This window comes from Athene cunicularia (assembly GCF_003259725.1).
Source record: "Athene cunicularia isolate RWA chromosome 2 unlocalized genomic scaffold, athCun1 chr2_part2, whole genome shotgun sequence".
NCBI classification, from domain to species: domain Eukaryota; kingdom Metazoa; phylum Chordata; class Aves; order Strigiformes; family Strigidae; genus Athene; species Athene cunicularia.
Window position 1 is genome coordinate 113509 of NW_020799096.1, and position 13491 is coordinate 126999.

Here is a 13491-nt window from a genome sequence, read left to right on the forward strand (position 1 = left end):
ATTTCTGATGCACCTGTGAGGAAGCAGTGATCAGGAAAAATATGCCTAGGTGGGTAAGGAAACCTTTGAGGTTCCTGCTGCTGTGACCCTGGCAGAAATGGGCATGAGAAGGGGGTCAGGCCCGTTCTTCTGCCCCAGTGAAATCTCCCACTACGCCTCTTGGAGAGAAGAGGCACTACCAGGGACTCTTGGTACCCATTTCCCATAGCTCTGCTGTGGCCAGTCCTTTGTACGTCTAAGACCTGTGCAATAAGCCCAGGCCACACTGCATGAAGATGGGGGGAACCTGCCCCTTCTGTGGCTGGGCAGATGGGTTTCAGCTGAAGGTTTTGCTGTTGGTCTCACCTCAGTGAAGAGCAAAGGTTGTAGATGACTGGTTGTGCTCTGCTCTCTTTTCCTCCTCAGGGACCATGCTGGGAGGGAATGAGTAGAGGTCTTTATAGACAGCTCCTTATGTGCAGCTTGTGCCTCCAGGTACGCTGGCATCAAATTTGTCTCTGAAGGGCTATTAAAGGTGGTATTCCTGAGACTCTCTAGATCTGAGTGGGGAGTTGGCCATCTCCTCATGCAGCAAACCTTCCTGACCTTGGGTGTTTCCGGGGCCACAGACTCTTGTTTCTGAGCAGGTTCCAGCTGCTAGTTCTTCCAGAATCACGGTGAGACTGAAGAGGCCCATTTGCTTCCCTTCCTTCCAGCTGGCAGGGGATTCTCACCTGTGGGTAGCCACGTGTGACCAACACAGCATCCACCCTGGCTGCTGAGGAACTCCTCAGCTAGCGCTGCCCTACCTCCATCCCACCAGCTGTGTGTTCCCAGGCCAGGGCGGTGCAAAGTGTAGACTCTGCTCTCCAGGTGGAGGGAATAGTTTATTTCTCAAATGTTTTCAGGTCATGACTTGGACCAGTCTGGCTACAGATACCAGAACACCTTGAGATTTATTTTGCATTATGTTAAAGCGATTGGCTGCCTGATGAGTGCTAAGGGTGAATGCTTGGACAAGACATAACCAGATTCCTCCACACCATAGAAATGCGCCTCTTTGGCAGAACAGACCTTCTTAAATCTTGGTCTAGGGGGCAAGCCAAGTGTGAGGAGGGTGGGCAGGCACTGCCTGCCTCCCCTTGCCTCCATCATGAGTGTGAACCACCCTGCCATGGGCTGCAGCCACAGAACCCTGGCAGTGGGGGGTAGGTGCAGGCAGCGCCAAGCTGCTGGTCATGAGCTGTCTGTCAAATGCCCTGCAGACTTGGGGGGGGGGGGCATAAATGCTCAACTTGGTGGGTTTTGGCTGAAAATCAACCCCAGCTCCTGAGCAGTGGCAGCACTGGAGGGCTGGCAGGGCGGTTGGGGCAGAAAGTGCTGGCAGTGTGGGGTAGGTGATGCTCGGGGGAGATTTTCTGGTTTGGGGTGATGGGATGTGGTTGACCTGGTAGGGGACAGATGGGTGGTTGTGACTCGGCCCCAACAAAGGGACAGAAATGAAAGGGACAGAAAGTGGCACAGCCTGAAAACTGGCTGGTTGGCATCCCACGTGCTGCTCTGGGGGGTTCTGCAGGCACTGGTTATCTGTCTGGGGTTGTTGGTGGGTTCCTGTGGTTTGAGGGGGAGGAGAGGAAGAAGCTGCTTGTAAAACCATCTCCTCCTAAGCAGCTTCTGGCAGGGGTAAGCAGGGGTGCAGAGCGACTCTGTGATCACAGGACGGGCCTCCCTCCATGTCCTGCTTATCCCAGGGGACTTTGGGAATTATATACCTTCAGCTTTTGGTTCGTGCCTTCAGGTTTTGGTTCCTGCCCCACCTTGTACACTCCACACACCTTTCAGCCCTGCAGCAGGAGAGCTAGTGGTGTCTCATTCAAGATGATCCCCTCGCAGAAGAAAAGCGGCCATGGGGTTGCTTTTTGGTCTTTCAGCAGGGCTGTAAATGCCCTTTCAAAAGTCACCCTTCAGCTACTGGTGACACGGCTCTAACTGCCCCAGACTCACACTGCAGCCACCAGCTGGCTGTTGTCAGAGCATCTCTCACCCACAGGAGATGATTTTTATTTTTTTTTTCCCTCCAGGAAAGTGTGTTTTCATCCCATAAAGCACCTTCAGTCCAATGTGTTTGCTGCCTCACCTACTACTGAGGTACGGTTCCCTATTAATTGGCGACTTGTTGCGTTGATGGTTGGACTGGGTGATCTTCAAGGTCTTTTCCAACCTAGACAATTCTGTGATTCTGTGACTTGTTCACTGCAGTCCGAGGGTTCAGGTTTTGGTTCCTCAGCCTCACGGCAAACATGCAGCCCCAGCACTCGCTGCCAGGCGCGGGGCAGCTGGAACAGCCCTGCCAAGGCGTGGGTGCCCAGTGAGGCAGGCGCTGAAGCAGCGCAGTCTTAATTCACGGATCTTTGTTCTCAATTCTCCCCTCCACCTCCTCCTCCCTGGTGCTCGGTGGCTCATAGGAGTGGGGCAAACATCACCTGCTGTGCCTCTAGGTAATTAGCAGGCTGACTCATCAGTTGTGCTGCAAATAGGCCCCAGTTTGACAAGGAGGGTACCAACCCTGCCATTTCTGTTTGGGGCTGCCAGGCCATGTTGGGAACAGATAATGTAGCGACAAGCTTTTTTGTTTTGTGGGTGGGTTTTGTTTCCTTTTCTGTAGAGCCCTGTGACAGTTTACACTGCTGTGAAGACAAACAGCTGGGACTACATTTTCCAGGCAAAGGAAGCATTGCTCTTTCCTCCCTACTTCAAACAAACAAAAAAACAACCCCAACCCCCTCAGAGAGGTTAGTTTTAAATGCATATACCCAAGAAGCTACTTTTTGGCACGCGGGTCAGCCATGAGGCAGTTTTGATAAAGCAACTGCTAGATATTAATGCTCTCCCAGAGGAGAGGAGCAACTGGCAGCCCTGTCCCAAGCTGCCACATGCTGCAGGGTGAAGGGGACAGCAGAGAAGGCAGAGGGAACAGTGACAAGTCAAGCAGCCCTCCAACCCCAGCCCCTGCAGACGAAAGAGGACCTTAGCTGCACGTATGTATTATTTTGGCTTTCTGTAGTGAGAAAAGTCACAAGGACAGGTGTATGTATCCCTATCTATGTTTTTTTCTCTCTACATTTTTCTCCTGCTACCTAACTCTAGCTTATCTAATAGCTGCAGTTGGATTTACAGCAGCCCCCTTGCAGACGTCAAGGAGAAGCAGTGGCTCAAGACAGGTCGCTGCTGCTCCCTGTGTACAAATCAGTTGCTCTGCCCTGCAGATGGGGCTCCTGCGCCTGTGAATTGACACAAAACCCAATGAAAACAAATGGGGGAAAAGTCAACAATTTCACTGGGAGAAAGACTGCTGCCTGACACACAGCACACATGCTTCTTCCCACCTCTCTGTCCTACCCTAGTTTGACGCTACAGAGAACTGTTATGCTAGAAAAGCCCCGACACACTTATCTAGCTACAGCTGAATTTATACAGATCATCTTCAGGTCCCTGCCAACAGACCAGAAATAACGCTATTAATTCCAAAAAAGCGTGACAAAGGGGACAATGAGTGGCATGTGGGGCTCTGTGAAACAGGAACATGAAGTTTCCTTCTGCCTAGCTAGAGAAAATCATCAAGCATTCTCAAATCTGGCAAACAGATGTTCGTCAGCTGGACAGAGAGATTTTATACATGTGTTCTTAAAAGCCAGCTAGTCATGAGTCAGGCTTTAGCTGCAAACTGTCTGACAGGACCTGTGTGACCAGAAAGGAAAGCAAGGCTTTGCACTAAGCAACATACACTGAAAATCACCCGGGAGAAGCAGCAGTACTAGTAAAAGTTGAAGGTTAAATCAAAGCCATTTGCCCGCTCTCTGGCGTGTGTTTCATCCCATAGGACTATGAGATCAGGAGGGGGTTCAGCAGTCAGATCAGTGGGACAGCTATCACCACAGGGAAGGAAGGAGTACAACAGGAAAAAACAAAAAAAGAACCACACAAATTACCACCACATTGCTTGATCTTTACTACTAAAGCTAAAGAACAAAACATCAGCATTTTTTTCCTCTTTTTTTCTGCCCAAAGAGCATCTCCATTTTTAACACTACTGCTTTTTGCAACAGATGGGACTATTACACACAGACAAAGCAAACCAGGGAATATTGAAACATTTCCCACATTTTTAGTTTGATGCGATTTCTGAAAACGACACCTTGGTGAAATGCATTTTTTCACCTTCACACAATATCCTTTCCTAATGGGCCACCTAAATATCACAACGCTGTGACGAACAGAAAGGAGGAGCCACGGGGAAAGTCACGTGAGGAGGATGAGGCAGACGCACTGTCAGATGCTTCCCAACTTAATAAGTTTCCAGTCCTGCTCAATTCCAAGAGGATTCTGTGGAGAATCCAGGATCCACTGCAGCAGAAGGCTGGCTATGGTACAGAAAGAGCTGGTAGCTGACTTGCTCATTATTTCAATAGATCTTGGGAGATCTGCTCAGTATTAAGCTAAGTGTGTATATACCTATATATTTTATTAAACCAGCAAGTTTTAATTCTCCCCGGGCTCCAGCCAGCCAAAATCACCTCCCACAGGTGCCATTGAAAGCTCAGCAGCCAAAAAGACATACATGAATATAACCACTGAATGGAAAAACCTGCCTGTTGACCCCCTAATTAAGCAGTCAGCACAACACACACATGGAGTTTGCCAAGAAGGCCTGTGGCTTCTGTTCTGTGTTTGCAGGCAGTTCCTGCAAACCTGGCAAGCCACCCCTGTTAACCCACCCCACAGGCTCTGCAGTCACAGCGGAGGGAAAGGAAAAAAAGGGGTGGGGGCGATGTGCAACAAGATCAGAGCTGCCATCGAGCTCCTCTGTTAGAATTTCTGTGAGTTCAGCCTGGGCAAGCTTCCTCCCTGGCTCATCTACGGGCAGGATCAGCGATCCACAGGCTGAAGAGAGAAAACAGGGAGTCAGATGGAGAACAGCTCACTCGAGGTGACCTCTACCGGTGTGCTCTGGGTATTGCCCCCCCGTCATCAGGTCTCCCCCGCCTCACCCATCCCTCTGCTCCGGTTTGCTTCGCCCCACTGTGCAGCATCCCTCACTCCCGCTGCCTCTCTGCATCTTCCCCCATCCCTGGCTGTAGAGATGCAGCTAGGTTCAGTGCCCCCCACCTCATCTCCTGCCCTTTGCCAGAGGGGTGGAAAAGTCCCTCCTACTGCCCCCTGTGTTTTAGTCCGAGGTGATGAGGCAGCAGAGGAGCTACACGGTGCCATTACACTGTCCCTGCTGCTGTTGCCCAGCAGAACTGAACGTGGGGATTATGAACATCCCAGTGGATTTGGCAGCAGACACGATGAAGTTCACAGAAGTTACCTGCTACCACTCAGAGATTTATGCAGGAGCACAAGGCATCCCTGAGCCTGCCTGCAAACAGCGGTGCTCGGCAGATGGCCTGCAGGTCACAGGTATCCCGGCGTGCACTCGAAAGTCAAACCCTCTGCCGTCTGTCACACTCACGCCCGGCAGAAGATATCAATTAAAATAAACACCTGGAATGACAGAGCACAGGGAGACCTGGGGGAAGGATGACAACAGAGCCTGAGTGAGCGTGCTGCACTTCCTTTCCTTCCCCAAGCAGTAAGCACACACCGTCTCCAACGCGTAAGCCTGCTGTAAGTGTACTCAGAGTGTGTCCCCACTTCTCCTCCCAAACTGAGAGCCTGATACTCAAGAGCACCAGGAGGCAGGTTTAGCATTTCACAACCCACCACACTACAAGGAGAAGCAAAGCACTAGCAGCACAGTTAAAACTAAGGGCAAAGGGCCTTTTCTGTTTGGATTTGAAGATGAAATAAACTTCAGTTACAGCCCCCAGAAATGGTTTCATATTGCTCATTAATCTTCTGCAGCCTCCACAAGCAGCTGGTATTTATCGCTCCTGTCATACTACACGGGCTAAATGCAGCGGGGCTTGGAGAGGGAGGGAAGGGCCCAGAACAAATCACGCCTTGCTTCAGAAGCAACAGTCATACTGAGTTACTGGCATGAGAAACGGCCCCGATTCCCTCCCTTACTTATTTGTATACTAGATGCTGCAGGACAGGTTTATTACAAATCCACGGAGAGGAGAGGAGAAGCACAGTTAGGGTGTCCCTGCCGTGCTGCTGGTGGCAGCAGGAGGTTAGTAGAGGTGACTCCAGCAGCAGTGTAAGCTCATGCCATGGGATGGGGCTTTGCAGAGGTGGGAACAAGCGTCTCCACCCTGCTGTAAGTGCCTAACATGCTAACCAGGTGCAGGTATCAAAGGGTGCCTCTCTTTCAGGCTTTCAAAAAAACCTCCCACAACAGCAGTGACAGGTAAGTCAAGGCCCCTTCCAACCTGCTAAGTTTCTGAAAAGAGAGGTGGCCTTGTATCTCTTTATCAAAAAAGGCTGATCTCCACCAACTTAGCTTCTAGGGACTGTGGGGAAAAAAAGCAGAAAAACATGAACGTAAAAATGATTTTTCATCTCTTTAAAGTGCACCAGTGGAGCTGGGCACCATCCTGCAGTGAACTCTCTGGCATAAGGTGGAACTCTCTGAGTAACCACGCTGCAGAAAGCAACACTACTGTTGTGAGTCATGCATGAAGGTACAGGACGGAGATTCACACAGAGACCAGCTTTTTGCTAACAACGAAAGACTCAGATCAACACACAACACCAATAAACATGCAGAGCATGTCAAAGACCTGAAGAAGACAAATACAACGGAAAAGAGAAAGTTCAAGACTTGACTTCTCTTGTCCTACATCTGAACGTGTCACTTGTTCAAGTTTATGTGTGGCTTCTCCCATTCATGCTCTAATGACTTCATGGTCCTTTGGGCCAGGGCGGGGTGAGAAAAGGGGTTTATCCATCCGTTGGTTCAGAGTTGAGTTGGTTCAGTATCTGAGGCACTAGACAGTCTCATCTCTTTTGGCATCAGTTTCCTTTCAAAATGATCTTTTAGCTGTCCTGTTCCACTTTGTTTTCCCTCCTTTGAGGTCCGAGTTCAAATGCTGGAAACTGGGAAGTCTCCGGTACTGAAATATCTGAGAGGAAGTGAATAGCTCCAGCCATGCCTAAAACATAATGAGAAAGAGATCTTTGTGTATCTTTGACATTAAAATAGCATAGATGACAGCAAAGGCAAAAGTACGTGCTTGAAAACCTCCTCGCTAGATTTTTTTTTTTTTGAAGAGGTGAACTTAGGGCCTATAGAAAGGCAAGTTCATCTGTACTTTGCCCAGGAAACCAAGTTGCACTTCATGAGATTAAAGGCAAGAACCACAATCTCTCTGCTACCATCTTTTCAGCTGCACAACCTCAATGCTACTTGAATCAAGAAAAAGTAAATCCCAGTTTGGACTGTCCTTCAGAAATCGAGCAGCTCTTGCTTGTCATTTCACTGCTTAAAAAACAAAGGCAAAACTTTGTTATACTTGTGATGTACAGATTCACAGAATCACAGAATGATCTTGGTTGGAAAGGACCTTGAAGATCATCCAGTCCAACCATGAACCTCACACTGACCATTCCCAACTCCACCAGATCCCTCAGCGCTGGGTCAACCCGACTCTTCAACCCCTCCAGGGATGGGGACTCCACCCCTGCCCTGGGCAGCCCATTCCAACGCCCAACAACCCCTTCTGCAAAGAAATGCTTCCTAATGGCCAGTCTAAACCTTCCCTGGCACAACTTGAGGCCATTCCCTCTTGTCCTGTCGCTTGTTCCTTGGTTCAAAAGACTCATCCCCCCTCTCTGCACCCTCCTTTCAGGGAGCTGCAGAGGGCGATGAGGTCTCCCCTCAGCCTCCTCTTCTCCAGACTAAACCCCCCCAGTTCCCTCAGCCGCTCCCCGTACGACCTGTGCTCCAGACCCTGCACCAGCTCCACTGCACTTCTCTGGACACGCTCGAGTCATTCAATGTCCTTTTTGTAGTGAGGGGCCCAAAACTGAACCCAGTCATCGAGGTGCGGCCTCACCAGTGCCAAGTACAGGGGTAAGATCCCTTCCCTGTCCCTGCTGGCCACGCTATTGCTGATTCATTTGTTCTCTGTTCATAAAGAGGTCACCCAGAGCTTGAAGCACCAACACCATCATCATGTAATAAAACTTTTAGGGTGACAGACAACAGAGACACCCAACAGCAGGACAGCATACAAATACAAGCACAGTTCTACAATCAAGCTAAAATCCTATTTTATCAACAGCTAAGCACATACAAAGGAACCTTCCTAAATAGAGCATCTGATGCAAATGAAACGATTAAGACAGTGCCTTAAGATGCACAGTCAACTTCCACTGAAAGCGTGCACATATGTGCAGAATTGGACAACTTCACGCACAATTTTGGCTACAAAAATTCCCCCCAAAATTCAGACTTGTCTCGTATTTAAACTTCTAGATTTTTCTTTAAAAATCACTGATATTGAAAAACTAAAATAAAAGCTCTATGTCAACATTAAAGCACAAATCATTCTATTGTTGCCACTACTTCAATTTCTCAACAAATTTCAAAGCTGTCTCTACAACAGATTGCATGCCTGCTTTTCCCTCTACAAGTGCATGCAAGGGAGCTCTAGGAATAAGAATACTTATACTTTTCCCCCTGAAACATCAAGACAGTAACTCTGTATTTAGAAGGGATGCATATAACTACTGCTCTCTTGTGTTCACAGTTTGGATTGGCTTATTTGTAAAATAATTCTATTAGGTTTGCTGTAATTTCACATATTTGTGATAGGTGGCACACTAGGCTCATTGTTCATGAAGCAGAAGTGCTACTTAAAATGCTACTTGGGTCTATGATTCCTTGGCTTCTGTGTTTTTTAAAATGATAGGGAATAGAAAATAAATTACAATACAATAAAATACAAAGCTCTAGGAAAGTATTTAGGAACACCTTTGAGTTTACAGACAAGTCCCCAAGAACTCTGCGTTTCTTTTCTGTCCAAGTGATTTGGGTTCATATTAACACTAGCTTTTCCTTGCTTTAGCATTGCAGCAGAGTTCTAGTTCTGAAATGCCAGCAACTACTTTGAGACCCCTCCACCACAGCTGCTGCTCTGCCCAGTCCCTCTGCAACGTGAGCACCTAAGACAAAATCGTTGCTCCAACTTCTCTTTTGCTTTAAGTCAAGAGTCATCAGAGCAGAATTTCATTCAAGAATAACAGTGGCACTAGCTTTACACTGCGAACTGCTGAAGTGCAACCAAAAGTGAAAGTCATGATAGTGAATGATTTTTCTTTTGCCTTTTACTCCCCCTGGCCCTGGCTTTCTTTTAGGCAGAGGTGGTGTTAGTGGGTGGGTCTATTTTTAATAGCAGAGGAGCCCACCATAGATTTCCCAACTCCTAAGCATGCACCTGCAAGGTTGCCCTTCTTTCCTCTGTAATACAGTACCATTTGCAACACCGTCACTCTACCTTCAAAGAGAGAGTAAGGTCGGTCAGGAATACGACATCCATGTGCACCATACTCCAAACACCATTCAGCAAACTGGAAAACATTTTAAAAAAAAAAGATTTTTTTTTTTTTTTTAATTTAAGACTGCATAAGCAGAGACACAACACAGACATTGCTGTCCAAGATCAATCTGTCCCAGTCCAACTGTGACAAGGCTGCCATGAGGCTTTAGGGTATGTATCTCAAGAGCACAAGATTCAGTTTCATAACAATGTAATTAGGTGGCCTGTACTTCACTCCTGTTCTCTGTAAATCAGCCCTGCTACACATCAGTGAGAAATGCTATGAAAACAGATGCACCCATCTTCAAGGGCAAAATTTTTCTAATACTGTATCAGTTTCTTATCTGCCTTGGTGCTTAATTTATCCACATGCCCATGATTTAAGGTTGTTAATTGCATTTTGGTTTTCTTTCACTTCCGTGTACTAATTTAGAGTGTTAACTCTCCAGATACTATTACTTAGTTTTATTTATTTGCTCTCTCCAAGCCTGATGAAAAATCATTATAAATAGAGTTAGGTAATTATGGTCATCAATATTTTGTTGCAGAAGATGGAATACCATTAAAAAGAGTTAACAGTGCCTTTCTTGAGTTTGATCACCACTGCTGCAGTAGCTACCGTTACACATATGACTTATGAACTGCATCTGGGTCAATTTAATAACAACCACCTACTTCTCCTTTATGACTCCTCAGAGCATAGAGGGGGCCACAAATTCCCCTGGCATTTCTGCACTTGGAAGCAAACGACTGATTATTCAAAATAGAGTGAGAAGATTCCCGCAAAGCAAAGAAGTAAAACGTCTCTCTCTGCTCCCCCTGCAATTTGGGCAATGTGCTAGCACACCGATCATCCTACTAACTAGAGGGTGCCCTGGCTCTAGAGTTGGAGATAGATAGATAGATAGATAGATAGATAGATATACAGAGAGAGAGAGAGAGTTGGTTTGAATATGCCTCCAGAGCCAGTTCAACAGGAGCATGAAGGGTGATATCTCCTCCCTTCTTTCCCCCACGCTCTTCTGTTTAAATGTTTACTGGGGGATGGATTTTTTCTTTTCCTGGTAGGGACGTGTGCACATGTGGGAATGTCTTGAGGAAACCCAGCAAAAAACCCACAAACACAAACACTGGCTCACGCTGTTACTGAGAACTGATTAAACATTTTTGCTCCCCCCCCCCCGTGGGTCTACATCTTCAAACCAAAGTTTAATTCTGTGTGTAATCTCTTCTATGTGAGGACTGAACATGTTTATGGCATGTTTCTAAACTACAATAAATTCTTGCAACATCCACATCTTATTGCATACTAGCCTTTATTATTACTGCCAGCTTGGAAACTGCAACAGAAATTAAAAAAATGCACCCCAGGCTACTGAAGCACAACCATCATTCACAAGTTCATAGCTTCAGCACAACTCACAGATCCAGTAAGCCACACTAATATCTTTGTTAAACCAAGGGGAAAAAAAACTAGAAATCTCTTATAAGCAGGAAGACATCTGCCATTATTTGTCACGCAGACTGGGCACACTTGCCATCAGAAGTGGCTTAATCACCACGCCGAGCAGCACAGGGCTCGGATGCTCTCTGTTGCCTGGAGCCCAGGATGCTGCAGCCCCTCTCTCCTCTCACAGGCAGGCCAGCAAGGAACAGCTCAGCCTCCTGGGACTCCGTCTGATAATGCTGGAGAAAAGCTGCGAAGTCTGAAGTGAGAAGCACAAACCAAGGGTCTCTGTGAGCCATGGCCTTTCAAGCTCTGCTGGTTAATTTGTGAAATAGTTCCATGGAGGTAACCAGCGCTTCCTGGCCACATTCCTTCCCCCGGACCTCATGTTTTCAGTGAGCAAACACCCCTCGGGGGGGAACCATCTAGTTCTGCTCAGGCCTTTGCACACTTGCTTCCCTGCGCTCTGGCTCAAAAAGGAAAGATTTCAAGAATGCCAGACAAGCAGATTCCTCTGCCTGTGTCAAGATTTCCCCTGTGAGAGCCCGAAGGGCCTGACTGAATGCTGGGAGATGCTAAAATGCGGAATGGCTGCAAATCCACTGCCAGACTTGACTGTGCTGGACACCTCCAGCAAACAGTCTTTGGCCACTGTGCCACATCTTCCTTCTCAGAGGGGTTTCAGGGTCGTAACCGAGCCTCTGCCTTCTTTGGGTTTGAAACAGATACACATGCTTTTCCCTCGCTTGGTATGGAAGAACATGGGGGCTCTCTTGGGCCAGAAATGCAGCACCAAGAGGAGCTGCCCATGCTGCAGAAGCCACGGAAGATGTACTAGCACTGCGGATGGCAGCAACAGCCCGACAGCTGTGCCAACAGCAATACCTGCTCAGTGCCGTGGCTCACGCGCTAGCAGTGGGTCAGCCCACAAGAAACAAAGCCACCCATTTGCCGTGGGAGTGCTAGAGGGTTAATCACATTCTCTAGGATACAGGTGTGCCCACAGGTGTCCTCATGGTGTGATGCTTTGGTCAATGTGAAACAAGCAGCAACTTTTTAAAGCTCTGTTGACAGTGGAGACGAATACAATAGAGCTTTACATATGGCTAGCACTCATCTAAAAGCACCTAAGAAGCAACTCATCAAGGTTCCCATTGCAATACTTTTTAAAAGTTATGTATGCAATCTGAGACCTAGTATCAGTGAATTAAGCTGGGAAAAACAACAAACCATAATAAATCCATACAAAACAAAGTCTTATGAGATGAGGAAACAGAGGCAGAAAAAGCCTTCTCCTTCGGTAACTGGTAGGATAGTCAGAGCTGATAGCAGAACCTGGACAATTCCAGTGGAAAAATTCTGCATGTGTCTTTCTCTGCAATTTGTACTGATGAAACTAACAAACAATAAAATCTAAGTGATTTAATAACTGCAATTCAGAGCTCTAAAAGTCCCAAACAGACACTAGTCTGAAAACAAATAATTACAAAAGACTGCGAAACAGTATTGCTTGAGGAGCTGAGGACAACAGCGGATGTCTCAATGGAATAATTAGCACCACATAACAGTAGTCTGTAATTTTTCAGGCAGGCTGATTTTCAGACTCTATTTTCTTCTGAATATGTGTTCAGTTCTTCCCCCCTTGCAGAATATTTGCATGTTTCACTCTGTGTGCCCCACATACACAGCTGAAGTTGCCCAGATGAAGTGTGAATAAAGGGGAGCAACTGGCAGGACCCTGTTTTCCCAGCCAGCTCCAGCTCTAACAGCCCACTGCAATCACAGTTTAGTCTTGCACGGGTGTTACGATGTGAAATGGAACAGTAATTTTGTTGGGATGCTGCAGAGCTCACCTTGCAAGCTCGGTAGAGGTACTTTTTGTCCTGAGTTAGGTTATAGAGAGACAAGAAGGAGTAGCCATTGCCAGCAGTACCATGGCAGATCCCATATCCTTTTCTCAATAAACCTCTCTGCCAGATGACATCGCTACAATCCATAGCATCTTTCAAATATTTATCCTCTTTGAAAGTCTGTGAAGTGAAAACAGAGAATAAACACACATAAATTGAAATATTAATGAAAACAAAAGGCAGCTGAGCCTGAGAGATATTTTGCTGTTGGTGTGGGGTTTTTCCATGTACCATTTATTTTGAATTTTAATAATCCATTCATCATAGACTTTTCTTACTAAGTTGTTTCTCCTTTCCCTGCATGGAAAAACAAGGAACTTCTCAAAATTTTGTTTCTGAAATCAGGACCCCAAAGGAAAAGCTCAAGTTCAAGGCCCTTGGTTCTACAACCCATAATCTATTTGAAGGGTACATGGTCCTTTTTTGCTTCTCCCCTACATTCCCAAACCACAAAATCATTTAGTTTGAAATACAGAAATGTAATTCTTGCCTCCAATAAATGTAACACAGAATATACTGGCTATCAAATCTGTTCCTAAGGGGCTAGGGCCCGGTCATCCTCAGTAATTCTTCCTGGCTACTCACCATCTGCCTTCAATTCCATGTCAAAAATGAACAAGAAAATCTCTTTGCACAGCACAGCACTCTTTTCTCTGTCACAAGTACAGGT

At 46.9% G+C, this 13491-nt stretch overlaps 1 protein-coding gene across 1 annotated transcript in view; it reads right to left on the bottom strand.

Moving 5' to 3' along the window:
* Positions 1 to 3964: 3964 nt before the first annotated feature.
* LANCL2 (LanC like 2) overlaps positions 3965 to 13491 on the bottom strand; it is a 31895-nt gene continuing 22368 nt past the window's right edge. The window contains exons 8-10 of the mRNA XM_026843810.1: positions 12765 to 12941; positions 9423 to 9495; positions 3965 to 7076 (exon numbers count right to left, since the gene is read on the bottom strand). Of these exons, the coding sequence (XP_026699611.1) occupies positions 6961 to 7076; positions 9423 to 9495; positions 12765 to 12941 (366 nt within the window). The 3' untranslated portion in view covers positions 3965 to 6960. The remainder of the gene's footprint in view (positions 7077 to 9422; positions 9496 to 12764; positions 12942 to 13491) is intronic.